At 53.2% G+C, this 26,208-nt stretch overlaps 10 protein-coding genes across 10 annotated transcripts; 2 read left to right on the forward strand and 8 right to left on the reverse strand.

Annotated features, from left to right (window-relative positions):
• Nucleotides 1–520: 520 nt before the first annotated feature.
• EI97DRAFT_457802 (uncharacterized protein) lies at nucleotides 521–5,801 on the reverse strand (the record flags this gene model as incomplete). The annotated part of the gene is made up of 2 exons (XM_033800850.1): nucleotides 521–660; nucleotides 713–5,801. The coding sequence occupies 2 exons, from the start codon at nucleotides 5,799–5,801 to the stop codon at nucleotides 521–523; spliced, it is 5,229 nt and encodes a 1,742-aa protein (XP_033654612.1).
• Nucleotides 5,802–6,901: 1,100 nt separating this feature from the next.
• Nucleotides 6,902–10,615, reverse strand: EI97DRAFT_432692 (uncharacterized protein). Its single transcript, XM_033798218.1, has one exon. It carries the CDS (start codon nucleotides 10,249–10,251, stop codon nucleotides 7,243–7,245), a length of 3,009 nt encoding a protein of 1,002 aa, XP_033654613.1. The 5' UTR covers nucleotides 10,252–10,615; the 3' UTR covers nucleotides 6,902–7,242.
• Nucleotides 10,616–11,076: 461 nt separating this feature from the next.
• EI97DRAFT_308674 (polarized growth protein Boi2) lies at nucleotides 11,077–14,535 on the forward strand. The gene is made up of 3 exons (XM_033794590.1): nucleotides 11,077–11,286; nucleotides 11,373–11,516; nucleotides 11,603–14,535. The coding sequence occupies exons 1-3, from the start codon at nucleotides 11,229–11,231 to the stop codon at nucleotides 14,452–14,454; spliced, it is 3,054 nt and encodes a 1,017-aa protein (XP_033654614.1). The 5' UTR covers nucleotides 11,077–11,228; the 3' UTR covers nucleotides 14,455–14,535.
• Nucleotides 14,536–14,847: 312 nt separating this feature from the next.
• On the reverse strand, nucleotides 14,848–15,519 carry EI97DRAFT_308662 (uncharacterized protein). Its single transcript, XM_033794589.1, has one exon. The coding sequence runs from the start codon at nucleotides 15,376–15,378 to the stop codon at nucleotides 14,887–14,889; it is 492 nt and encodes a 163-aa protein (XP_033654615.1). The 5' UTR covers nucleotides 15,379–15,519; the 3' UTR covers nucleotides 14,848–14,886.
• Nucleotides 15,465–16,189, forward strand: EI97DRAFT_441835 (uncharacterized protein; the record flags this gene model as incomplete). The annotated part of the gene is made up of 2 exons (XM_033799720.1): nucleotides 15,465–15,790; nucleotides 15,904–16,189. The coding sequence occupies 2 exons, from the start codon at nucleotides 15,465–15,467 to the stop codon at nucleotides 16,187–16,189; spliced, it is 612 nt and encodes a 203-aa protein (XP_033654616.1).
• A 573-nt stretch (nucleotides 16,190–16,762) lies between these two features.
• On the reverse strand, nucleotides 16,763–18,196 carry EI97DRAFT_375589 (uncharacterized protein; the record flags this gene model as incomplete). Its single annotated transcript, XM_033795515.1, has 2 exons — nucleotides 16,763–17,164; nucleotides 17,213–18,196. 2 exons carry the CDS (start codon nucleotides 18,194–18,196, stop codon nucleotides 16,763–16,765), a joined length of 1,386 nt encoding a protein of 461 aa, XP_033654617.1.
• A 138-nt stretch (nucleotides 18,197–18,334) lies between these two features.
• EI97DRAFT_308695 (uncharacterized protein) lies at nucleotides 18,335–18,896 on the reverse strand. Its single transcript, XM_033794591.1, has one exon. It carries the CDS (start codon nucleotides 18,777–18,779, stop codon nucleotides 18,474–18,476), a length of 306 nt encoding a protein of 101 aa, XP_033654618.1. The 5' UTR covers nucleotides 18,780–18,896; the 3' UTR covers nucleotides 18,335–18,473.
• Nucleotides 18,897–18,970: 74 nt separating this feature from the next.
• EI97DRAFT_493609 (uncharacterized protein) lies at nucleotides 18,971–20,359 on the reverse strand. The gene is made up of 2 exons (XM_033802367.1): nucleotides 20,126–20,359; nucleotides 18,971–20,057 (listed from the first exon to the last, which is right to left on the reverse strand). Exons 1-2 carry the CDS (start codon nucleotides 20,275–20,277, stop codon nucleotides 19,265–19,267), a joined length of 945 nt encoding a protein of 314 aa, XP_033654619.1. The 5' UTR covers nucleotides 20,278–20,359; the 3' UTR covers nucleotides 18,971–19,264.
• Nucleotides 20,360–23,444: 3,085 nt separating this feature from the next.
• EI97DRAFT_466621 (uncharacterized protein) lies at nucleotides 23,445–25,245 on the reverse strand. Its single transcript, XM_033801544.1, has 3 exons — nucleotides 24,736–25,245; nucleotides 24,440–24,655; nucleotides 23,445–24,391 (listed from the first exon to the last, which is right to left on the reverse strand). The coding sequence occupies exons 1-3, from the start codon at nucleotides 25,105–25,107 to the stop codon at nucleotides 23,927–23,929; spliced, it is 1,053 nt and encodes a 350-aa protein (XP_033654620.1). The 5' UTR covers nucleotides 25,108–25,245; the 3' UTR covers nucleotides 23,445–23,926.
• A 220-nt stretch (nucleotides 25,246–25,465) lies between these two features.
• EI97DRAFT_432698 (uncharacterized protein) lies at nucleotides 25,466–25,865 on the reverse strand. Its single transcript, XM_033798219.1, has one exon. It carries the CDS (start codon nucleotides 25,714–25,716, stop codon nucleotides 25,552–25,554), a length of 165 nt encoding a protein of 54 aa, XP_033654621.1. The 5' UTR covers nucleotides 25,717–25,865; the 3' UTR covers nucleotides 25,466–25,551.
• Between the last annotated feature and the right edge of the window lie 343 nt (nucleotides 25,866–26,208).

A 26,208-nucleotide genomic window follows, 5' to 3' on the forward strand; every position in this document is an offset into this window, starting at 1 on the left:
CGGCCAGATATACCTAGGTACAAGGCAATACGGTGATAAAGGCAGGCACAGGCAATCACTAGCTAAATTGCATTACACCACCTGATGAGCACCTTGAGTACCTGGGGACGGACTAACTGACTACTACTACCACCGCCAACCATCTCGCATTTATTAGCTTACACTAGCAAATAGTTTCTTTTTGCGGAAACGCACAAGAGAGAGAGAACGACTAGACTATGCCCGATTGCAAACTCCCAAAACAGCAAAAGGAAGACATTAAAGGAGAAATGGAAATGGAAAGGCCGTGCAGCCGCAGTCGCAGTCCGCTCAATCTATATCCCACGGGAGTCGAGTCGCAGGCTGATGCTTCAAAAACAGACAAAAGAGATGATGTAGTGAGCAGGAACATGACACTAGCTTAATAAAGATAAAGGGCGGAGGAGTCCAGATCACCATGACCTATGGCAGAAGGAAAGAAACTGATGTACAAGACGAGCATCCTGCAGCTTCAATCTAGCCAAATACGTGCGCATCTCGCTCATTCGTTGGGGCCCCGTGACTCAGTCCGTGACTGTGAACGCGAGCTGACAGATCCGGCAACGGACGCTCGAGTGCCTCGGAAACTGCTGTGTCGGTGTTTCGGAGTGGGAGTGTGAAGGTGACCAACGTCATGTTTGCCTAAACGAGATCTTAGCAAGTGTAAGCTGGAAAAAAAGACGAGATAACTGACCATCGCAACAGGCCCTGACATTCTCCATTCCAGGTATGTGCTCCCTGTCGCGAACACTCTTGGTTGCCAACTCTTGCGTAAGTTCATAGTTGGGATCATTCTCGGGCGTCTCATATGCCACAGCCTCTTGTGCACCCGTCCTGCTCCGCCGGCTGGTGAAAGAGTTGCGGAGCGTGGATCCAGGCCTGAAGTAGCCACTGAGGCTGCTCAGGCGGCCAGACTCTTGAGGAGGCTCCGTAGACGCGGGACGTCTGTGAGGAGTCGTCGACTGTCGCAGGGTGGGCACTTCGCCCGGGTGAGGAGAAGCGGTCTGACGGCTGAAGTACGAGGATGTTCGCGACCTATTCGTAAGCCTTGACAAACTACGATAGGTGGGATTGAATTCATCTTGTATCTCGTCCACACTTTCCTTCTGCTCTTCTTGGCTCTCCACAGTTCCGCTCTCTGTGCGCTGGAGCAGGTAGGAAAGTGCGTTATACCAGGTGTCATGTCGCTGACCAGTAGTGGCAGTGAACTTGATACACCGGCCTGGTGTGACGATAATCAAACTCTTGTGATGGAGGCCTGGGGGATAGGGATTGTCGTCTGGAACAACCCGAACCGCCTCAATAGGCACACTCTTGGCCTTCATTTCGTTACGGCTTCCGGTTGCGGGATCATGGTCGCTCCAGTACAATGTGCGAGTGTAAGGATGAACCCAGAAGAATCGGCGGTGGCGGTTCTCGGACAGTTCACCACGCCCAGTTCTCCTGGTGTACTTCCAGAGGAACTCGCCGATCATAGTCTGTGTGACAGCTTGAATCATGCGTGGATCGGTATTACTTGCATCGAAGCCACTCTGGGAAAACGGGTCTGATATGCCCTGGAAACGACGATCTATCTCCGAACCGAAGGACGACACCGATGACCGGCGCGTCATTGGCGATGAAGCTCCACTTCTTCCCACGTCGCTACGAGGGGCCTGATTACGAGGACGAGGAGTGGTACCTCCCGTCTTCGTATTTATCAGGCCAGACGTCTTGACCGTTGGCGTCTGGGGCCGTTTCTTATATGCCGAAGCTGGCATGATTGGCGGTCCCATATCCCCAGGCGGAGCGGATACGACAGAGGGTGCCTTTTTAAGAGCAGCTGCGGCAATCACTTCCCTGTGGTCAGCAGGGAGTGGAGGAGGCGGCTCGGTGCGAGAACGTATGCTGCTGGAACTACCATGACGTCTAGGAACCTTAGAATCACTCATTCTACGCGGTGATGTTGGTGGCGACATGGCTCTCTCGGTATTGTTCGTCGCAACATTATTTGGGTACCGTTGTGCACTTCGAGCTGCAAGCAGTTTATCAATCTGATCCGCCGATACCATGGTCTGCGTTCCCTCGTCAACAGTGGGCGCCCGCGGATTCGCCGGTGCCGGTGACGGGACCTGGGGTTGGCTTTCGACTGTGGAGATTGGCGCCGGAGAATGGGACGTTTCGTGTTCGCCCGCAGCGGAAGGATCATTTGTGCTCCAAGAAAGAACGGCGGAGCTGAAGAACCCAAGTTTTGCACTAGCAGGTTTGTCGGTTGTAGACTCCGAGGAACTGTCTGTCGGAACAGACACAGCACGATGAGCTGTCGCAGGTCTCGAAGGTGTGAGAGGCTCAGTTTCTTGAGAATTGACAGATGAGAGAGATAAATCAAGACGAGGCACTCGTTTAGCGGTGGAGGGCCTGCTTGGACTGGGAAGAAAGCTGGGAAGCGTGGGTGACTCGGGCTGGACATCGTGAAGCACGTCGACGGGAGATAACCCGTTCTCGTATTTCGCCGCAGGGGCGGCAACAGGCACTGTTTGTTGCGCTGTGATCTCTGAAAACTGCGGTAAGGCTTGTCTGTGAATGTCAACAGGCTCGGTGGCTTGGAATGAATGTGCGGACAGCTGTAAAGGCGGGGGTGTGGGCGGCTCGACAGGTGAAGTGTCATGTGATGATATCACTGATATCCCAAGTGGGCAAGATTTGGTTTCGACAGGTGGAGTGTCCTGCGAAGAAAACACGGATATCCCAAGTGGGCGAGGTTTGGCTTCGACAGGTAAAGTGCCTTGCGAAGATAACACGGATATTCCGAGTGGTTGAGCTCTGGGCTCCACAGGTTCAGTAGCCTGAGCCGAGAGTATTGGAGTCTGCGAGAACACAGGCTTCCGTGGCTCGATGGGCTCCGTTGCCTGTGTTGACACCACAGAGAGTTGTGGCTTCGGCAAGGATGGCACGACAGGTTGCGTGCTTTGACTTGAAATGGCTGAGTTCTGCAACGGCACTGGTGCTGGCTCCTTGGGGAGTGATGGCTCGATAGGCGGAGTGCTCTGACTTGAAACGGTCGACATCTGCAATGGTACAGGCGCCGGTTGCTTCTCCACTTCCTTTTCACTGCCAGGCAGTGGCACCGGCAGAGGAAGCACTTCGGCCAACGTGGGCTCCAAGGGCTCAGTCGCCTGGTGCGAAATTGGAGATAAGTCGAGAGCCGGCACGATCTGGTCTGTTGTAACTGAGGAAATGGGATCCGTCGTTTGCGCTGTTAGTCCGGATAGATTGAACGAAGGAGGTGGAGCAAGTCGGGGCACGGTGTCTTGAGAAATATGTGCAGACATGAGCAAGGGCGCTCGTCGAGGTGCCTGTGGCTCGGTTTCTTGGGCGAAATGGCTGGAAAGATGGAGTAATGGGGACGGCACAACTATGGGCTCAGTAGCCTGCACCACCAAGGAGGACGGTCCCAGTAGAGGGGGAGATGCAGGTAGCGGCGTAGTAGCTTGCGTCGAGACCGTGGACAGCCCAAGTGGGGAGGAAGATGCAGGTATGGGTTCTGTTGCTTGCGTCTCGAACGACGACAGCCCAAGTGCAGGCAGGGGTGGCGCCTGAGGCTCCGTTGTCTGTGACGACAACGACGACAGAGACAAGTCTACTGTGGTGACTTCGGGTTCCCAAGGCTCCGTCATCATTTCCGAGTCTACCATGAGCACTTTTGGTAGAGAGCTAGGTTGAAGAGGTGACACGGCAAGCACTGATTTCCGCAGCGTCTCTGGCGAAGATTCAGGGGAATGGAAGCTAGACCTGCTCGGCGTGCCTTCTGCAACACTTCCGTCTTCGCTTTCGCCCCCAAAATCGCCCAATTCGGCGAAAAGGCTCTTCCCTTGCGCTGGGGTGCCGTGGTTGCTAGTACTTGTGAAGCTGGCCGGTGAAGTGTTTACAGCAGAAGAGGCATTGGCAAAGATATCCTGGCTCCTGGGGGTCGACCGTCGATAACCCGCCTGCCGCATCTTCAGCTTGTATCGAGGATGTTGAGACTGTATGGGCGTCTTGAGATCCACGTCGTTGTCTTCCTCACCAGACGTGGAGGCTGTGCTTTCATACGAATCCCTGTTACTGACCATACCACGCGGCGACGGCCTCTGTCCCCGGATGGTACCCGTCGAACGGCCCGCTTCAGTTTCAGTCAACTCGTCCGTGCTATCTCCATCCAGTGTCTCTGCTCCGGTTTGGAAGGCCTCAGTCTCCGTTGCGGTTCCGTCACGTTCATTTGCGGTCTCAAAGGCGTCAGACGCCTCGGTGCTTGTATCAGCAGCGGAGCTGAATCCACCAGGGAAGGCTCCAGGCACCCTATCGGCGTGGCGAGAGCGTCGACTAGGCGTACTGTGTACTACTTCTTGGTCTTCCCATTCATCCTCATCTGTGACGATCTCCTGGGTGGCAGGTCGGAAGCTGCCTAGACGATCCGGTCGAGGCGGTTTCTTGAACACGTCTTTGTCCTGCTTCCTACGCTTGCTCGCACTTCCCAAGCCATTCATGGAATTACGAGTCGTCTCGAGCTCGTCACGGGCATCCTGAAGCATCCGCTTCAACTCCAGCTTCTCCGTCTTCTCGCGGTGAATATTGTTCTTAAGCTGCTGGATCATGCGATGAGCATGCTGGAGTGAATGCTTAAGCGTTTCCGATTCGAGCTGGCCATGACGCGGTGTAGCTTTGCTCGGAGATGGCAGAGGAGAATGCTCAGGAGTCATGGTAGTACCCTCGTCAGCGTCGGCATCGGGTGGGGTCTCCTCGATCGGCACTTGTTCCTCTGGTCGCATGCGGTAAGCCACAGCTCTTGCAAGCTCCTGATTCTGAGACGCCAGATCGTCGATTTTTCGCTGCAGAGCGTTGCGCTCAGTTTCGGCTGCGCTGGCATTTCGTCGAAGGCCTGCTATCTCTGCTTCATGATGCTTGACTTTAGCAATGTGATCATCGTTTAGCTTTGCATATAGTTGCTTCAATTCATCCAGCTCCCGCTCCAGCGTTGAGTTCTCCGCCCGAGCAACGCTCAAGTTGTGATTGGTTCGTGCTTCCTTGTCGGCGGACTCCTTTGCGGCTGCTTCCAGTTCGCGCACCTGCGTCTCCAAATTCCAATTCACATCTTTGAGCTGAGATTCGCGTTCGTCGAGAGTCCGCAGTCGCTGGGACAGGCCTTCCACCTCCAGTTCCAGCTGCGATCTTTCCAAGTTGGTAGCCTTCAACAATTCCTCCTTTTCCAGAAGCAATGCCTGAAGCTCTTTTACTTGAGAGAGCAGCGAGGCTGAGATCTCCGTGGCAAGCGTAAGCTCATTGACCCGGCTTGGTTGCTGGTTCCGCTGCTTCCTCGTCGGCACGCTGACTTTCGAAGGCGATGCAAGAGCCTCGCTAGAATATACGGAAGCACCACCTGTGGCATCCGTCTCGCCGCTAGGAACTCGTGACCTGGGGAGAAAGGCCCTCGCAGTCTCCCTTCCGACCTCATTGAACTCCTTCTCCAAATCCGCCAAGCGCTGCCGCAGCTCCGGGCCGATCTCGCTATTTGATTGTTGTGCCTCCACTTCCCTCAACCGCTCCTCCAGCTCCTTCTTCTGCTGGACGAGCGAGTTCCCTAACACAGATGTCTCTTGCAGTCGGCGCGCAGTTTCCGAGAGATGGGCTTGAAGCGCCCGTTTCGCCTGCTCGGGAGAGCCATTCAGGTAGAGCGAGAAATGCGATTTATCGAATGCGGAGTGCCTATGCCTCTGTGCATCGTGCACGCTCGTGGTAAAGGGATCTAGGCTATCGCGGTCGTCCATTGCGTGAGCGCCGGGCGGGTGATTGGCTATGGCGGCCATTAAGCTCGAATCGACGTCGCAAATGTTGGTATATCAGGGGCGCATAACCTGGATGGACGACGTGCGGTGAGAGCGAATGTCGGTCGGATGGTTGTAGTTCAGGAGGAGGGAGCCGGTGGGAGTTGTGGTGGTCCGGGTGCCTGTTTGACCGGGAAAATGTGTCTCAAGAAAGAAAACAATGGAAGCAAAGGAAATAAAGGAACCGAACAGGTTTGTGAAGAAGCAAACTGGGAGTGAAGGGAGAAGCGAACGTAGACCCCGGCGGTGGACTCGGTGAAGAGTGGAGAAAACGACGTGCGGTGGGGATAGCACGACGCCCGGTGGGCTGAGGGAGGGCGCGAGAAGTTGAAGCACTGGACGCGTCCTGTCAACCCGAGACGGGCGGGCAGAGGGGCATCGTCCAGAGAACACACGAAAGGGTTGATGAAATACAAGAGGGAAAGGAACAGACGGCGGGCGGAGAAGCGGCAGCGGCAGGGCAGAAGCAGAGAAGGGCAGAGGCGTGGTCGATGGGGGCGGAGGTTTGTTTTGCATGAGATCACGGGCCGGCCGTTAGCGCCGATCTAGCGTCTCCCGTAATTCCACGTCCACCCAAAAGGAGACCTGGCTCATTCGACCGAGAAACAACGGTTGTTCCCTTAGCTTCTATGGAGTACTATTTCAAGAGGGAGCGCCCTATCTGATGACTCTTGGAAAAGAAAAAAAATATGCGATTCTATATCATACAGAGACCTTTGTGCTGCTGCCCTCCATTTCTATGCAGACGTGTCCCGAGTCTCAGAGTAACACCTCCGTGGGTCCCGCAGGCACTGCACACGTTGCGTTGACCTGTTTCGGGAACGCGGTATAGTAGTCAATGACAATGAGTGGGCGTAATCAAAACCCCGCAAATCGTCGCCATCATTGTCGACATGATGACGGCGGCGGGGGATTGTTGGTACACCTGGTACACATCGCACTGTTATCAAACAAACACAGCCACCAGGGCACCCCACAACAGGACTGAATGAGTGTACAAGTATCAGAGTCCGAACACGTGACATCAAGATTTCAAGTCTACCTAGGTAACAAATCTATTATTTCCGAGTACATATGGTCCTCGCCGGTACGCATCGAGTGTCAGAGCTACTAGTAGCTGGCATATATTACATCCCAACCCAAGAAACACCGCCGATTCACCATCCTTAGCGAGCCAGCAGCCATGACACAGCCGGGTCCAAATGCTTTTCTGGATATACGTGCAGAATAGAGGGGGTATCAAACCAATCAACTCCGTGTAAAAAAACCCCCATTCATTCACGTGAACGCTCGAGACACGAACATCATGGATGGGTGTCGAAGACCCCGCCTTTGGCAGGGTGGAAACGTTACATCAGGAATCCCTTTCGGATGACTGACCAGCTCAGGTAAGATCAATGACCTCAACCTCCGGAGTCGTCATCGATACTGTGTCGGCGCCTGCCGTTGCAGAAGTCGTAGACGCAATAGAACGCTGTCTCTCCCCGACATTGGCGCCGCCTGGTGGTTCCTGCGCAGCACGCTGCGGAGTCTCGGGCTTAGGCTCCCATACTCCATGTTTATCAACAATGATAGCACTAGTATGGGCCAGTCCCCGCTCCTCCAGGTCTTGACGGACATTGTCCAAGAAGGCGTCGAATATCAAAAACTGCGGACGCGCGTCTGCTTTGCAGATAGGGCATCTCCAGACGTCCGCGACGGAGACATTGCCCTTTCGCGTGCGTGATTGAAGGTATGTCTCTAGATCAAAACAGTCGTAGTGCAGGCAGGCGGTGGAGCGGACGGGGGTGGCACATATGCCCGAGCGACTGATCGGGTCCAACAGGTTCATCGTGAGCTGGGACTGGACAATGGCAATCTCATCGTCTCCACCGTCACTGTTGCATAGCCTCCGTCGGATATCCTCTGTCACCCTAAGATCGGACACCCTGTTCTGTGTGAGGCAGAACTGTTTAATGTCCTCATGCTTCTGAAAAGACACCACCTCAATCGCCACCCGGTACTGGAGATACTTTTCGTCAAGCACCGAGATTTCCAGGACGTTGTCTCCTTGCTTGATCAAGCTCGTCAAATCTATGGGCAGGTCTTTGCCCCAATGTACCTTTCGTCTCATGTGCAGATTCGTGCCGTTGAATGTGAAATAGGTATACGGCATCCACGAAGTATCCGCAGTGGCCCAGTCATGGTCATTTGGCGGCTCTTCCGACAGCCATTTCACGCACCGCAGCCGCCACAGCTTGCTGTGCTCGTCAACGATGCGCGACGGTGGTTTGCCTGGAACCTTCGAGGGGATGTCCTTGGGAAAGTGCGACATCTCCTCGTCTGAGACGGAGAATGTCCAAGTCACAACACCTTGCCCGGCCTCCGTTGGGCGGGTTGGAGGTTTGGCGAAACCGGTTACATGCTGGTACAGGACGACGCTCGCCGACTGTGGCCGGAGAAGCGGACTGCGCAGATTCGCTTGGTGCAGAGCAAACCGGGAGGGATTAGGCTCACGCTGTATGTCCAGCCGCGTTCCAATTGGCGGCACGAGCCTGTGATACGGGGAACGTGCCGCAGAGACGGTAGGTGGCGGGAACCGCGAAGGTAGCGGGTGCGAAGGTAGCAAATGCGAAGGCGGTGGACGCGAAGGCGGCGGATGCGGGAGAGAGTTCGTCCTTGAAGGAGGACGTCCGCGACGGGGTTGGGCTCCATGACGGGGCATGGCCGCCACCGATGGCCCAGGCACAACAGGCGCGGTTACAGCAGGTGTGGCTACGTGCGGATGATGTGACAATACTGTCACTGTCGGGGTAGATGGGTGGGTCGGGGAACCAGGCCCAGGCGGTCGAGCGAGTTGTTGTGGGACGGACATTTGCTGTTGAGGGAGGCGCGACTGGGCCAGCTGCACAGCAAAATTCGAGGTCTGAATGGACCAACGATCCCATTCCTCCTTTGCCGGGTAGGCTCTGCCACTGTGTAGTTCTTCCAAGAAACGTGGGGTAAACTCTCGTCGGTTCTGGTTGAGCAGTGCTAACGCTTGTCCTTCCCAGCGGGGATCGGTTCGAGACCCTGGCTGCAACTCTGGGTACAGTAATCGCATGATGAGCAGGAAAATGGTGTCTTGTAGGACGGGCGAAAAAATGCCCAGATTGTGAACAAGCTCTCCAAAACTGACAGGGACACGTCTCGTCACACACAGCATCTTTTGCGTCTCAAAGAAGCTGGACCTTTCCGCAAATCTCCTGAAAACGGCCTGCTGGTGGCTGTGTTCTCTCGGGTGCTGTTCTGCCAGCTGTTGGACGGTCACAGGAAACGTGGCGAAGAAGTCTCGAACCATGCATGACAAGTTCGTATTATCGCCTAAGACCTGCCGGAGGACCAAATGGGTAGAAGTCGTAAGTTGGTCTTGCTCCAGTTGAGTGTGAAGACAGTAGATCTGATGGATCATCAGATACTCCCTATCATCCGCGGCGAGTGCCCGCTGGAGCAGGTTTATTCGGGGGGTTTCTGTAACGTTAAACTGCCACTTCCGGTCGCGCGCCAAGGCCAAGAAATGCGTTAATATGGGCTGACAATAGGCCTGGGAGAAGGGATCTAAAGGTTGTGGTCCAGAACTGGGTAACTGTAATGGGGACGGGACAGTGTGCAGTTGCTGTACCGAAGTGGTGAGTGAACCACTCGAGGCATAGCGACTTTGGGCATGATAGTTGCTGGCCTGAAGAGGCAGCAAGCTCCCGAGTTGACCTTGCTGCTGGTTAAACGCTGCCAGGGGTGGTACAGGAACACGAGGTTCATTGTGAACCTGCTGCTGACCTATGTTCTCTGAACACGGCGGGAAGGGGATTGGATCTTCTCGGACGCCGTCAACCTGAGCGATCTCGGGCTGGCGAGGTTGCGCCAGAGGCCAGGGGGAAGTGCCGACGGCTTGCCGCACACCCTCCATAAACCGAGATGCCTGGAAGTTGTCTGTATTCGTCGTTCTTGTTTGACCGGTTGGCCCGTACGTTACCAACTCTTTCTCCATCCCATTTCTCGAAGTTGATGTGCTGCTGTCGGATACTTCAACCGCCTGGGCATGGTTCTCGCTAGGAGCTGGTGACGGCAAGGCGCACGGAGCCGGAGAAGCGTGCGGGAATTCGGAGGCGGCGTTGGGCAGTTGCGGAGAGGTCGAGGTGGAGAGAGGATGCGGATGGTGCATGGGCGTGTTTGAAGAGGTCTCAGTGATTGACGCTACCGAGGAAGAGCTTTCTGTGGGAGAGCGATTGAGAGTTCCTGGCGGCCTTTCTGGGCGAGCTGCACTCCAGACCAGCCACTTTGGTCCTCCTCTTAGATTTCCCAGAGCTGAATTGAGTGTACGCTGCCTCGATACAGCTTCACTTTCAGTATCCTCTCTGGCTGAGTTCAGACGCATGGCGCTCGCCGCTGAGTACTTGTAGAGGGGGTCTTGTTGGAAGCAAGGGGGCGATTTGACAGTGGTACGACGAACGGTAGATGCATTCGAGGGGAGGGGAGGGACATGGCGGCGCGTCGAGGGGAAAGACGGTGAAGCATCCACACCGTTTGGAGGGTTTGGCGACGCGGGTTGGCGGCGGCTTCCGCCAGACTAAGGCAGCAAAGTCCAACCAAATGATAGAGAGAAGGACGCGGAGAAGAAGAGAAGGTGACGGCCCTTTGGCTTCCACGCGTTAAGGTTCTCAAAGGGTAGCTGAGGACGGGAGAAAGCCACCGCGGCTGCGGTTGCCCCGGCTGCCCGCATCCCCAGATCTATGCCTTTGATGCGTCGCAGCGGTCAAATAAATCCAGTCGCGCCCAGCCCTGGCTGGGATAGCTAGCGGAGCGCATATATCACGTGATTTCGACCGTGCGACTTCTAGTGATTCGCGATTGGAGTCCGCCACGAGTGAGGACTGGCATCTTTGTTGCAAACCTGCCTTGTGAATTGCGATGTCCTAAAAGCTCTGCGATTGAGGGTGACAACAGAGCGTGACTGCACGTGACTGTGGCGTGTGCAGCCACCCCGAACCAGGGCAACTCCAACTCCACCACCTGCTGGCTGCTGAGATTCGCTGCGACCTGTCGACATCGTGCATCCCCAGCCAACCAAGATCCGGACGCCACGATATCACCACCCCAAGCCCTTCTTCGTCGACAACACAGCACACGCTGTACAAAGTCTACTCCGTAGTCTACAGGGCAGCATTCCATTCCGCGTCGCCTTCTCTTGCAGGGGAAACGCACCCCAGCGCCACCCCGGAGCCGTTTGACCTCTTGCCTCGCACCCGCATCATGAGCCTTCATTATTCCCCTGGCCGCTGTGGGTAGTTTTCCTCCGTCTCCCACGCCTTCCTCTGCTCCCCTGCTCCCCTGCTCCCTTCGCACAAAATCAACATGGCTGCGCGGTCACAGACCGAGAATGCTCGACCCGGGGACATACTTGTCGTCGTCCGTACGTGTCCCGCCACTACCACAACCTCCCATGGTCCCCTACTCGTGGAATGGCCGTCGAGCTGATCAACTGACTTTGCGATGCAGACGAATTTCAGGCACGTAGTCCTGACGAGCTGAGTCTGGGCCGGGGCGACCGCATCAAGCTCGTTGAACGCGATGACGACTTTGGCGATGGCTGGTATTTGGGCATGAATACAGAGACCGGTGAAACTGGTTTATTCCCAGAAGGTATGCCCTGGCCGGCCCTTGTGCCCTACAAGCTCTTTGGTGTGCTCTTATCTTTTGTTGGCCGGTTTCACTAACGAGGTATACAGTCTACACCCGTCTGGCAACCAAGCCTGCAGCACCCACCACCGCCTCTCACCAGCGAACACTGCCGCACTCCTCTGCTGAACCCCCGCAGCTTCATCCCGATTCTCAATTGGCTGGGCCAGACGATGCCACCAATAGCCAACCCGCACGATCATCCATAAACAGCACACCCGCCACGGGTATCGAAGGAAAACCCGACGAGCTGCATACCAGCCCTCTCCAAGTTGCGCCCACGACGTCCCAAGCGACTGCGTCTGGCCGCAGCTCGCTTCCCCCGACCACTCAGCGAAGTATTGCTATGGCCTTGAGCGGCGATGTAGGCCATGACGACGGGGTTTTGGCCAGTCCGGTCATGCATGAGACGCTGAGCGTTATTGATGAGCATATCACTGATATGAGCACACCACGACAAAGCCTCATCTCAAAGGATATCCGCGCAAACGATTCGGGGAGCGAGTACAGTAGCCACCATCGCCTATCCTATATCAATGGCCAGGAGACAGAAGAGGAGGAGCAAAACTTGCATACCGAAGAAGAGGTTATGAGGTGGAGTCCAGCGCGTGTGGCAGAATATCTGGAAGATGTGGGAGTGGATAAGAAGCATTGCGAGATATTCAAAGAGCAGGAGATCACTGGAGAGGTTCTGTTGGGCATGGACCAGGCTACCATCTTTTTGAAGGAATTCGAGTTGGGCCCAGTTGGTCCACGTCTCCGAACATGGCTGAAAATCAAAGCGTTACAGCAGGAAGTGAAGACACTCAAAGAGGTGTCCAAAACCCTTGTTCCAACCTTCGACGAATCCAGGGAGCCCGACGCAGACCCTGTCCGAAACCGCGCAACATCCATGGGCGCCATTCTTCCCAGGATCCCGAACCTCCATGAGGGTCAGGGAGCTCGAGGCTCTGCAAAACCTCTTCCTCGTGCGAACTCGTCCGCATCACATACACCAGCACCCATCGTTGATGCACCATCACCCCTTATGCACAGTGCCCCTTCTGCCCCATCACCTGGGACTCCCACCCGACCGTCGGCTGCGTCGGTCCGTAGTTTGAACCACAACCGCCGCCACTCCTCCATTGACTACTCCATCAATCCGCCCACTCCGAGTAAGGCTTCGCATGCGTCCTCACCTGCTCACAAGAAGACCCCTTCTTTCGATCGCAACTGGACCATGGGTTTGGCTCAACCACTTTCACCACCTCAAGACTCGTTACGCCCGTCTTCCTCAAACCACGCGCATAGCGCGAGCACAGACGCCACTATCAACGAAGGTGGTGTAGGGCTTTCTTCGATCGGTAGCGTTGACCTCGACCGAGGCTACTTCTCGGGAGGTGAATTGGACAACAGAAAGAACCGCAACGTTCTTCGGAAACGGGACAGTTCAAATCACTCGCGGAATCCTAGTTATGGCACCGAAAGTATGCGGCGCGCAGGGTACAATAAGCGGCACAGCAGGGTAGGAAGTACAGATTCCACAATGGAATCCACGAGCCCAATATCCGCAGCAGCAAGGGCATATTACGGTTCGAGTATCAGGAGCCACCGAAGCTCCGGTACATTCGACTTCGTACGCCCCTTGAGACCCATGAATGAAGGATCGCCTACAGTCACGAAGCTAGGTTATGCAGACTCGCCAAGCATAGACAAGATCGCAAATTCTCCGGGAATTGCTGGCAGCGAGACGTCATCCCAAGGACGTGCGTCACCTTCACCTGCAGCTCATCATCTTTCTTTCTTCAATAAGAAGTCAAGAAGTTCGGGATTGCGCGCCATATCGGATGCCATCACTGGGGGCGAGAAAGCTCACGCGAATGCAGGTGCCATCACCGCTTCGCCTGTTAAAGAATCGCCTCTGCAATCTCCGGCACGAACCGGCTCTAGCACGCCTTCTGGCACATCTGCTACGAAGAGCCTCGATCTCGAAAACGCCGACCTGAAGCGCCTCACTGGCAGCTCAGCTAGCGCGGGAGGGCGAAGGAAGTCGAAAAAGCATGGAACTAGCGCATATCTTCGCGGCCGCGAAACCATCACTCCGCAAGAGGCCATACTGGGATGTGATTATAGCGGATGGATGAAGAAGAAGTCTTCGAGCCTTATGACCACCTGGAAGACGCGTCTATTTGTCCTTCGTGGCCGACGCCTTTCCTACTTTTACACCGAGAATGATACCGAGGAGAAGGGGCTCATTGACATCTCATCCCACCGCGTGCTTCCCGCCAACAACGAGAGGATCACTGGGCTGCACGCAAGTCTCACCAGGGCGTCTTCAACACCGACGTCGCCTCAGAATGCTACCATTGCCACGGCAGCTTCGACTGATAGTGCAAACGGCGGGGATGACGACATATCCGGCATGTTCATCTTCAAGCTCGTCCCTCCTCGCGCTGGCCTGCAAAAAGGCGTTCAATTCACCAAGCCCATAGTGCACTACTTCGCCGTCGACAACGTTCATCAGGGACGGCTGTGGATGGCCGCGCTCATGAAAGCCACCATCGATCGCGACGAATCTCTCTCTGTAACGACCACGTACCAGCAGAAAACTATCTCTCTGGAAAAAGCTCGGGCTACTCGACAACGGCCGCCGGCGCTTATGGACGATGCCGACGACGAGAAAGCATCCGTGGGCAAGCGGTCGAAAGAGAGTATTCAGGAAGACGTCATCCATGAAGAAGATGGCGAGCAGGAAAGCGAGAAAGGACTCGCTATCTCGGGATTGGATGATGCTAAGGCGCTTCTGGACTTCGCGGATGGTGCCGAGGCACCGCCGACACCGAAGTCGCCGCCTGCGGAACACGAGGCAAAGACGAGTGAGTCGGGTAGCTTGCCGCCTGGGCTGATATCTCCGGTGGGATGAGCTCTCTGATCTTTTTTGATGTCATTTTCATTGCTTCGATGCATTTTGATTTATGAACCACCTCCCTTCCTTCATCTATTCTTCTTGTTCTTCCTCTTCTTGAATATATTTACCCACTATCATGTTTCAAGCCGCTTATATCATTTGTAATAACATCATCAATGCTTGACCTTAATGAGGAGGAGGGAGGGGCGTTCGTTTCTACAAGACCAGGAGCAAAACGTTTAAGAAGGTATGCGGTAAGCGGGGAAGAGAAGGCTCTTCTTCCGACGACGGGAGAGTCTGGCAAGAGACTCGATGTTCGGTTGGTTTTATGGATGTGGATGCATCTTGAAGCGATATGGCAGATATGACGGCGGAATTCTTGCTTGTCCTTTCTCTCTCATGTGGTTTCGGGACCTTCTTATTTTGAATTCGAGGTGCTGTGATCGATCAATCGTCTTCTCTTTCTTTGGTTGTTCTTCGCTGGTGTGAATATGTGGGACAAGTATTTAGTCTATGTGCTTGTCTCCTGTGGTTGGGAGAACTGTTCAAAGAGCCATCCCTTGCTTGCCGTCCCATTCTCAGCACGGCAAGGGAATGGTGCATACATAACACCGTGCTTCCCCTTGGAGGTTTCGCACAACCCGTCATCTTTTCCGTACCTTCTCTTTTCAGCCCTATCGCAGAGTCGAAGTCCTCGCATTCCCCAGAGACCGAGCAGCGTCTTCTCCTATCACGACAGGCGCAACAAGTGCTCAACACTCGTCGGAAGCAGAGACAGAACGACACTCTGCGTATACGAATAACACATGAAGCGGTAACGCCGGCAATATCAACCGGAAACGCCTCATAGTTCCCAAGTAACAAAAGAAACAAGTAAAAGATTTGAGAGGACAAGCGCCTACGCAGTAACCGCTTCCATAAAAAACCATTCCGATCCATCAACCACTACGCCATTACCTTCATCCCTCTGACCCCTCACTATATCCTACAAGAAAAACGACATCCTCGACGCTCCATCTCTCGCCATGCCAACAGGCGCGAAACCAACCCTGCGTCCCTCACCCACAGCCTCACCCTCACCCTCACACCTCCCCTCCCACTCTCCCGCTCACACCCGCGGTGCCCCTTTCCTCCCCTTCCACCCCCGAAACCGCAGGAGATTCGCCGGCCTCGCCGTCGTCGTCATCGCCATCGTGGTCATCGTCGTCGTTGTTTTCGCGCTTACTGAGTTGCGGTATCTGCGCCGGGGATGTATATCGCGCGTTGGAATTTACGGTGGTGGAGGCGGACGGGGACGGGGAAGGGGTGGTCAAGAGAGGGTGGTGAACGGGGGTGGTGAAAGGGGGCGTTTGTGGGTGGTGGGAGTGTTGTTCTGCTTGGGAATGGCGGTGGGGATGGGGGGGATTGGGGGGAGGAGGGAGGTCCTGACGTTTGGGGAGGGGGAGATAGACTTCTAAAGATTAGTGGGCTCGAAGCGGGGAAGGAGGGAGAAGAGGTGGGTTTGGGGAAAGGGACGTTGGCGGAGGGTGACTTGGGCATGGGCAGTGAGATGTTTAAAGCGGAGGATGATGGTGGTGAGAAGAGCAGTGAGATGGCGATGGTAGGAGCTACTGCTGGCCCGGGTGATGGAAGTGGAGGAAGCGGAGGAAGCGGAGGGGAACCAATGCTTGGGGCCATGGAGATGGGACTGGGTGGGTTTGGCGGGGGATTAAAGGAGTACTGTGTAAGAGACGTGCGAATTCTTTGCTAGGGGTTTGGCAGCGTCGTGTTGGCTGTATTTATCGCGTCCTTTCGCGTCCGACTGAACGTGCTCTCTTGCGTTTCCTCTGTAGGTTGCTTACCCTGATTAATGCAAGTTGATAGCCTGGAATCTGTTTTAGGTCATGAGCAAGCTAAGGCTTTAACGTGGATATGCCTTGACAGAGGCACCCAAAGCCTCTTGCTGGAGCTGTTATATCTGTGCAACTCCCAGCTGTTCAGTTAGACCTGGAGAATTGCAGTGCAGAGGAGGTGCAGAGAGTTGTTCGTTTAGATGTAAAAGGAGACAGTAGGTCATGAGCAATGACTGCCAGCGGTACTGCAAGGGATCACATCATTTCGTCCTGCTTCATCTGCGGATCATTCACGCCATTCGAGCTGTCCTTCATAAAGGTGTGAACCTTGTGATTTATCTGTCCATCTCTATAAATCCTTCTTCTAACGAATGTGAGCTTTATGCGCTCTAGTTGGGGTATCATCAAACAAAATCCTCCTATGTATGCCTCGTGCCATCCTCCACTCTTTCCTCTCTATATTTCTCTCCCACATCGTAGTCAAGCCCTATTCATCTCCTCCGCTGAAACAGCGCCCCCTCTTGCGGCCCAAACCAATCCCGAATCCCGCATTTACTCTCCAGTTTCAAAAACAACTCATCCACTCTGTCCGTCATCCACCCGGACTGCACCCTCTCTTTCGGCTTCGCGTAGCCCAGACGGAAAGAAAAGGAAATCGAACAGCTCCCAGCCTCGTACGAAAATTGTATGCAGTTCTGGTTCGCTTCACATACAGCGTGGCAGTGATTGAAAGACTTCCATGCCTCGCGCTCGATGGGATCCGGGGAATTGCCGTGGTCGTGCGCGTTGAACTCCTTGTCGGTCGACATGTTGTCCCACTCCGGTTTGAAGGCGCTGATCTGAGGGCCTACGTACTCCATGAAGATGTCGCGGTGGCGCAGGAGGACGTCGTGCTAGCACTGTCAGCACCTATATATAGATCTTTATAGGGGGCGACCTACTCTCTTGAACCAGTCCTGCTCGAAGTTCCAGAGCTCTTCAATCTCCGCTGGAGAGACGTGGTGATAGGTTATCACGGGGTAGCACCACGCGTCGCGATTCAGTTTGACCGTTGCCGGATCCATGGTAGCAGGTGCGTCGCCTTGTAGATGTGGAAAGGCCTTGTGAAGGGGGATTTTTACATCCTCCATGATCTTCCCCACAGCGCAGTCGCCCACCCAGTGCGTGGCCGTGAAATCCTCGTAGTCCTTGATGCGAACGGATCGATGCTCCGAGACCTTGCGCATCGCCGGATTGGAAAGGATGAAACCCGCGCCGCCGTACCCGAACTCGATGTTGTTGATGTAGAGATGCTTGCCAATGTAGTATGGTTTTCTTGCATCGAAATTGCCCAGATACTCTAGGAGATTGTTCCAGGCAAGGTACGTGTCGTCTTCAATGAAAACGAACCATTTTGCATCGGGCATGCTATGGAACGCGCGATCTATCATGGGGAGGAATTTCCACTTGTCGAGTCTCCAGCCTTTGTTTTCCGTGTTCAGGTAGTCGCCTTTGAATGAGCCGGACTGGGTGGTAAGGACCTTCTGCTGTGGTAGACCGTCTCTTCCATGCTCTTGCAAGTGATGGTAAAGCTTGAAATCCTCGTGCGTACGCTTTGTGTCCTCGCTGACGTCGAGAAGGACGTCATGAACCGCATGACCGTCGATCTCTTCATCCAAGTCGGATAGGACGACAAAATGGGGCGCACATCGCAGTGTAGTTCTGAAATGCACCGGCACCCTCTCTCGCGAGGATGTCGCACCAGTCCGCAACACAATTAGAACGTCATCAGAAAGAGGCGATTGTGAACAGAAAGCATCTCCACCTGATGAATTCGTCGCTGGCGAAAATGAGATAGGTGAGCTCGCTCTTGTGAACAGATTGATGAAGGACACGCTAAACACAGCGCAGAAGATTAACCGGCAAAGGAATGTGCGGTAGGGCATGTCGCGAAATCGAAATCGCGGAGCACCAGGCTACTCGGGGTATCTCAGAAGGTAAAAGGAATGTCGAAGGCGGACGCTAAAGCGTCCCTAGAACACTTGGTAAAGTGAACGCAGGCCTGCCGGCCATGGAGGAATATGGCGTCAATGACACGACAACCGCTGATTGAGACGAGTTTGGGAGGAGAGAAGGGAGAGAGAGAGAGAAAACACGGAAGGGGAAACAAGGACAGACAGCGGGTTATGAGGCATGTGAGGCTAGGAAACGCTCGGGCGATCCTCATCTTTCTGACACATGCTGTAGGTGTCCGACGTTGGCGATCATAGCATGATGATGAGCCGGCTCTGAAGGCACCGGGTATGGCTGTGGCATCTCCGGACCGCTCATTGGTATTCTGCATTGCTGATCGGCTCGTCGCGGCTCGGAAGGCGTGCTAGTCCCGTGCGACGATGCTTGAAGGTGCCAAACAAGCAAGTGCGTTAAGCATAGTGCGGAAGAGTTGTGTTCGGTCTGTTGGTGTTCTGCGCGAGGCTGTCGTCGTTGATGCGTGTGGATTCCGCCTGGAGGATCCGCTGACTGTGTCATAGCTTAGCGGCATTGAGTAGGTTGCACAGGGGGTCAGACGGCTATTTTCGTAAAAAGGTAAGAGCAACATCTGCTACTGAAGATGCTCGGTACGGACTTCAGTGAGAAGGAAGCTTACGTACGGCAATTATCGTGATCTATATAATAGGGAAGGTTTTGCCCGGTTCGTAGCTACCCTAGGGTATTCGAAGCTCCAATGATCGTTCCTACGAGAGGGCTTTCCTGAGTACCACCGTTACAGTACAAGATGGAGTGAGAAGTGGGATTACGTGGGTTGAAAGCAATATCCACATGTCCGAGAGAGTACTCCGTAGTCTAGCCCATTGTTAAAGCGTATATGTAGGGTACACAAGTGTAGCTGTGCACTGCCTCAGTTAATATGCCCAATTGCTCTATTCGGGCTTGCCCGTTGCGTCGTCGAGAGGCTCGAAAGGAGCAATAACTTAAAAGCTAGTCTCTCGGGGACCCAACATGTTGGTCATCTCTCATGGATGCAGGGTAGCTCTCCACAATCCCCTTGCCCTCGAGCTCCCCGCTACCAACCCACAAAGACCCATCCAGCCCAGGTTCCAGCCGGGAATGCCTCCCGTGCTGCTGCTGAAGTGGACCGCCATGGGGAACCACGCGGCCGCGATCATAAAATCAGTCCACCACTTGCTATCGAACTTCCTGTCCTCGTCCGCATACACAGCGACAGCCTTGCCCTCATCAATCATCTGCTGACGGTTCGCTCTCCTGCGATTCTCAAGCTGCGCCTCGCGAGCCAGCCGCAAGAAGTCGCACGATACACCGCTCAACCAGGCGCGGTACGCCCAAAGATAGAGGCGCCCTGTCGTGGCATCTCCGCGATTGATCAGGGCGATGAATTTCTTGGAGACGATGCCGTTGTCCGCCAACACGGATACGTTCTCCAACGCCTGATATGCCACATAACTCAGGCACTGTGTGAGCGCAATGCGATGTAGCACCGGATCCGCGCCAGACTTAGGCCCAGCTATCAGCGTCTTCAACCAGGCATATAGTGGTAGCAAGCCGAAAAGACGGAGTGTTGTCCGGGCTCTCGAAATCAGTCCTGCCAGCGCCGCGATTGGTGGGACGGCAGTCGGGTCGGACGCTCGGGAGACGGTCGGCGGTTTCGCGGACCGGGACCTGACGAGGGAGAGGAGTTTGTGAGCGAGCTGCGCGAGGGAGTGCGAGGATTCAAGATAGGCAAGAAGGTAGAGGGTGTAGTTGAAGGTGGAGAGGAACGCGCTGAGGCCGCCGGGGCTCGCGAACAGTCTGCATTTCCCAGTCAATACTGTCAATACTCAAACTACTTTGCAGTCATTCTATGGGAAAATTCCTACTTGTTCAGTCGCAGAATTGCGGAGTCCATCTGTTTGGCTGCAGACGCGACACCATTTGGCCTGGAAACCCCCTTGGGAGGAGCTGTCATCTCCACAGCCTCGTTCGCCGCCTCCGCGCTGGGCGCACCTGGTTCTACTGTGCTGTCAACCATTTCTGAAATCTTGAACTTTTGGGAGAAACTGCAGCTTGAAGTTGTTGTTCTTTCCAAGTAACGCTTCTCCGCAGTGTTGTCCAGGTACACTGCAGGGCTATGGACTCTGCAGCCGAGGTATTTCTTTTGGGAACGCCGATTCACTGGGGTAATTCCCATGCCCCTAGATCAACGATTTTCATTGGTCGCTTCGCACTGGCCAATAACATGGACCAGTAAACAAATGTTGCGATGTGGCGACCTGGAAAGCCTTTCGACTTTTGACTTGTCAGTTGGGACTCGTCGTATGGTCTCCGTATAGTGACTACTCATGCTATAAGTAGAGCTTCTTTGAAAACTGATTATACGTAGATGGAGGTACTACGAAGCTAATCGCAAGGTCTGTTACATTGCCGCGCTTCCTTGACATTTAATCAGAACGGCAGTACAGAGGAAGTGCAGAGTAGGGTTCAGTCGGATGCGGAAGGACGCAGTATTGTCAAACAATTCCTGTCAGCCTTGCATAAAGGGATGGCAAGGACTTAAGGGCCAAAATGTCTCCACTTAGTTCTGTGTCTGTTCGAATCTGTCTCGGTCTGGGTTATGTACTAGAAGGTCTAGTCAGTGCCATGCGCGGAGGTTTTACTCTGAAGCCCTATGGACGCCTGTCCACTCTATGAAACTTGGGATATGTTATCTGCTACGCAGCTACAAACGAAGTATGAACTAAGAGTCCTTTAACTTGCGGCGATGACTGGCTGTTCTGTAACTCCAGCTTATCAATCCTCCAGTGGATGAACTGTGATTGCAGCAACTTGTAACCTCCATTGTCTCCATTCAGACAATTTCTCAACCACATCAATGTCTCTTCAGATAAGCTCGGCCATATACTTTCCGCGCAGATAGGGTTCCCGCGCACCCCACCACAATACGTCACGCAGCTCTAAGTCGCAATCTTTGTCAACAAGAACGATTATATTTGCCATTCCATACACATAGACTTGAAAGTAAGAGCTGCTGCTGCCTCTGCCGCCTTCTGAGCCTCCTTTTCTGGTGTAGTGCTTGCCTGTTGAGCCTGCAGAGCTGCGGCACGATCAATTGCAGCCTTGATACTCTCAATGTTGCTAAAGCGTTCATTTGGGTTGACTTAAACCTGTTTCCTTAGATGGGTACTCCTTGTACTATCTAGTTGATGTTTAAGTCTTTGATTTTCAGTTTCAAGCTGAGCTGACCTGGTGTTGGCTTTTGCAATAGCCTTGCCTGCCTTGCTAAGCAATACATGGATGCTTCGTGAAAGAGATTCTGATAAAAGAAGCTGTTGCTGAGCCAGGTATAGAGCCTGTGAGCTCTGAGGTGTTTTGAAGACTTGATCCAATGTATCTAAAGCCTGGGTAGTTGCTAGAGGTATAACTGGCCGGCCAGTTACTTGGGATGAGAGCAGCACAAGGTCTGGGTTATATGGGCAGAGCCCAGCAGCCCTCCAGCCAGCTCGTATAACATGCTCTAATAGTCCTTCTTCTCTTGCTTTGTTGTACGATACTATAAAGTGCTCCTTCTTGATAGATGCTACATCATCAAGGGTGGAGAGCTCTCGGATCTGAGTACGGTACTTGGACTTGATTACTGAGAAAGGAGCAAGATCTAGTGGCTGTAGCAGATGTGAGGTATGAGCTGAGAGGTACAGTAGGTGGATCTTGTGTAGCTTGCAGAGCCACATGAAGTCAATTGGTATATGGGAGCCATGGCCATCAAGAATGAGTAGTCGATATCCATGAGATGATGGTGAAGTATTTGGTATAAAAATACACTGCAACCATTCGTATCCAATTGTGTTTGATGTCCATTCATTCTCTGAGGTTGTATAGACCCAATCTGGTGTATCATATTGTCAGATGGTAAGCCAGTTTATGGACATCCCATCTGGGACTAGAGAGGAGGACTGGGAGAAGGTGTCTGTACCGGTACTCTCTGAGGACATGTGGCTAGTGATTCTGCAGTGGCTAGTGCCCTGCACAGCCTTGGTGCCCAGAGAAGGAACATCAAAACCCCTAAGCTAAGAGGGTATATTAGATAGAACAGCTAAGGGACAAGTATATTAACTATTACCTTCTATTAACTAAGAATAAACAACTATTAATTAACTACTATTAACAACAAAGCAGGATTAAGGGAACAGCTATTATTAATAATTGTAATTAACTATCTACTAACTATTAGAGGATAAAGCAGTGTAGAATTTAGTCTAGCATATATATAGTACTAACTATTATGTAACTATATATAGAGGATAAAACTAACCTCCTAAGCAGTTTGTCCTTAACTATTAATTAATTACTTCTTTCTAAGATAAACAATTATTATTATCTAAACTTTGTAATATCTTATCCCTACAATTCTATTATCCTCCATTAACTATAATTAAAGAGTTAGAATCTAACACCTCTGTACTGTGCTTTTCTGCATCTAAGGGAACCGCTTGCAAGTACAGCAATTTTATAGACCTTGCAATTAGCTTTAAAGTACTTCTACCTACGTATATTAAGTTTCTAAAGCAAACTTCTACTTATTGCAATTTTTAGATGTAGCTAATAGGCTTGTGCTAGGTATCTAATCTTACCTACAGAAGAACTGCAAGGCGATGTTGAGTCGGATCTATGGATGTGCACAGCCGCAGTACACAGTAGACCTCTACACGTGACCGTTGTCTTCTTAATGTCCCGGCCTTTAAGGGACCACCGGACATTACTTTCTTGGAGAACCTCCGTATAGGAAAACAGCTTGTCGCGAAGTACCAACATACTGCAGCTTTTCACGTCAGACTGAACACCCCCCTGCACTTCCTCTGTACTGCTGTTTCCCACATCCGATCTAGACAGCTAGCAGGCGCAGCAATATAGGAGGTCCTACAATTAGCTTTGTAGCGCGCCTCTACGTATTGTATGTTTAGAAAGAAAATTCCACCTGTCGCATTATTCAGTTGTAGCTAAGTTGGCTTGTGCTAGGGAGGTAATTCCGCAAGGTCGGTCATTCTCGGGAAATTGATATGCCGGGCTCTCTCTCATTTGTGGCGACGGAAAAATCATCACGCTCAGCGGAAAATTATTGATAGAGTCTTCGCCAACGGGGAAGACGACGTGGAACAGTTGACCAGCTTCAATTCCATTGTTCGCCATACTGCATCTTTTCACGTCCGACCGAGCAGCAAGGGGTCGCAGGGGTATAGCTGACACTGTATGTAATATGCCTGACAGCGCCTCTGTCCAGGTACGATCAGCCTCAAAGCACCGTGCTCTAGCGGGGTAAACTAGATCGTGGCTAATTGAAATGCTTGAATTAGGTGATCTAACTCAGAGCAGCAGTACAAAGGGATGTTCAGTCGGATGTGAGAGGGTACAGTACATGCCCAAACCTTGACAGAGAACTAGAGCGAAAGGAAGAAAGGAAGGGCGAAAGAAGCAATCACGCAGAGAGAAGAACCGGAGCCAGATCATTGGAAATATGGTCAGAAGAGGAGGAGACGGACTAGCTAGCGCCTCGCAGTACCCTTGGACGGCAGAAAGTTCGAAACTGGCGCGTCCACCCTCAACCCGACCATAACCCTTCAGCCCTGAAAACCGTGGAAACTTGATTAGAATGGCAAACCTCCATTTTCAACAGAATGCGGCAGAGCTCATGTCGCTCTGCTCTTCCTGCCCTCGCCGCCCTCCGACTCCGCTTGTTTAGCTGCGTTCTGTACCCGCAGAGCCTCTTCATGCTTCGCCAACTCTTCCCCTGCGCCCTCCCTAAGCGTCTTAATTCTATCCACTGCTCCAGGAATAGGTGACAGCTTATCCGCTACCTCGCCTCTTCCCATCAGGCTAATGGCGATACTGGCGCCGACGATGCCCGTCAACACAAAACGATAGATTGCGTACCAGGGTGGCGTCCATGCCTGAGCCGTGGCTTTGGTGTCGACGTAGTAGAGCCCCATGAATGCACAGAACTGGCTGATCAGGGCGTATTCCACGGGCATGAGCATGGTTGGCCAAGCGACGGCGGGAGCGATAACACCAATTGCGTAACGCCGGTATCCGTGGTAACCGCCGTATCCTCCGAATTCGAGCCCCCAATGGATCGCTCCCAGGAAAGAGAGAATCTATCTTTGATCAAGACTGGTTCCGGTACCACGGACGGCACTACTTACCACCGCTCCATATCCGATCTGTATGGGCTCCAGGATGTGAAGCAGGGTTTCCGCATTTTTCGCGCTTAGAAAGTACCCATACCCGTCATGGTTTATATCATACGCGCAAGCAACCGTGGAGAGGCAGGTAGCAAGATAGGGCAGAACGCCTGCCAAACCAATGTAATAGGCCTGCCTCGGGACCTCGCTCAAATCGAAGGTGTCTCGGATCGTTTTCTACGCCGTCGTTAGTATCTGGATTCTGTCGACCACCCATCGTTTGCAGAGTCCGTCATGGCTAAGCCAAGCGAGCTTACAATGTCACCTCTGAGTCCAGCCGTCATGTCCGGCTCTGGCATTGAAAGAGGCTTGCCAGCGCTTTTGCCTCCGAAGACCGGCTGCATTGTTGATGAGGAAGTGACCGTCTCCGGAGTAGGCTCTAACTTCTCATGAGCATACTTCTTCTCGGCTTCGCGATCAATCTTGTCCGCCATCGTGCGCCTCCTGAGGGTGGCCTGTAAGGGGCCTAATCGCGCCATTGGCGCCAGCCGAGGCCGCTGGGTAGCCATGGAGGTTAATTTTGCATTCCATTGCACTGAGACTGAACGATTAAGGGCTGTTGATGTTGGGCGGATCATTGGCGTCATGAACGACGAAGACGCTAAACGCGAAGCACCTGAGCGCAGCATTTTGCAGGCGATAAAATCGACACTGAGTGCTCAGGACCAAGTTGACGAGATTGATCGATGAAATTGAGCTGCTGAACAGGCTCCGGTAGAAAGAGCTGCTTTCATGATACCAAGGGGAGTCCTGTGTTTCTCTAGCACTGGACCCCGCTGCTAGCACTGCTCGAGCTCTCCGCACCGCTCGGCTGTAGCTGACGTCACACAAACACAATTCACGTGAACACAATTGACGGAGCAATCGTCGTGAACAATGCAAAGACTTGCGCAATGGTTTTAGCCCAGAGAAATATCCAGCGAATTCCGGCCATCAGAAGTTCTGCGACAAACTGATATTTGCATTATCAAAATTCTACTCAAGTGTGCTGCAGTGGTGCCAGAGTTCTAAGTATGTCACACTACTATCATGTTCCCAAAAGCCTACTACATATCCATCTCAGTAAACCCAATTCACACTGAAGTCTTCAACCAATTGCTCAGCTGCTTTGACTTTGGCTTAGTCCTTTCGATGTGGCCCTTGGACTTTTCGTGTGCCTTGAGAGCGGACTTGTATGGAAAAGTGACTTTGCAGGCTTCACAATTCCAGTCCCCCTTCTTCCCTCCGCGCTCAACCATCTCAACGTGTCTTGGGGTGGCATTGTGAATGGCGAACGAAGCCGCATCGCGGCAAGACACGCCGCATATTGGGCAATGATACTTCTTCGACTCGACTGATTGGATTTGGCGGGCTCTCGTCTTCGGTGCTTGCTTGATGCGAAATTTTCGCCTGAGAATTCAGGTAAATCGAGCTGCTGAACAGGCTCCGGTAGTTGAGCACCGACTGCAGTCACGTGGAATCAATCGACGCGGCTCACTGCTGGATTGTGATAGAGAACCTATGTGAAGCTTACCTCCTAAGTCATAATAGATTGTGTACAAGGGGCTTCATAGAGCACAACATTTCCTGACCTGCCAAGCGCACAACAACCGATTTTGAGGTTTTCTTATACAAGAGTATAAAGAGTGGACCATTGATGCCCATCGAAAGCACATGGAAGTAGGGTCAGTCCAATTAGAGAACGCGAACCGTCAACCCCATCTACCTGACCAGACATGAGCTCGCGGCTT

The sequence above is a fragment of the Westerdykella ornata genome, assembly GCF_010094085.1.
Source record: "Westerdykella ornata strain CBS 379.55 unplaced genomic scaffold EI97scaffold_8, whole genome shotgun sequence".
NCBI lineage: Eukaryota > Fungi > Ascomycota > Dothideomycetes > Pleosporales > Sporormiaceae > Westerdykella > Westerdykella ornata.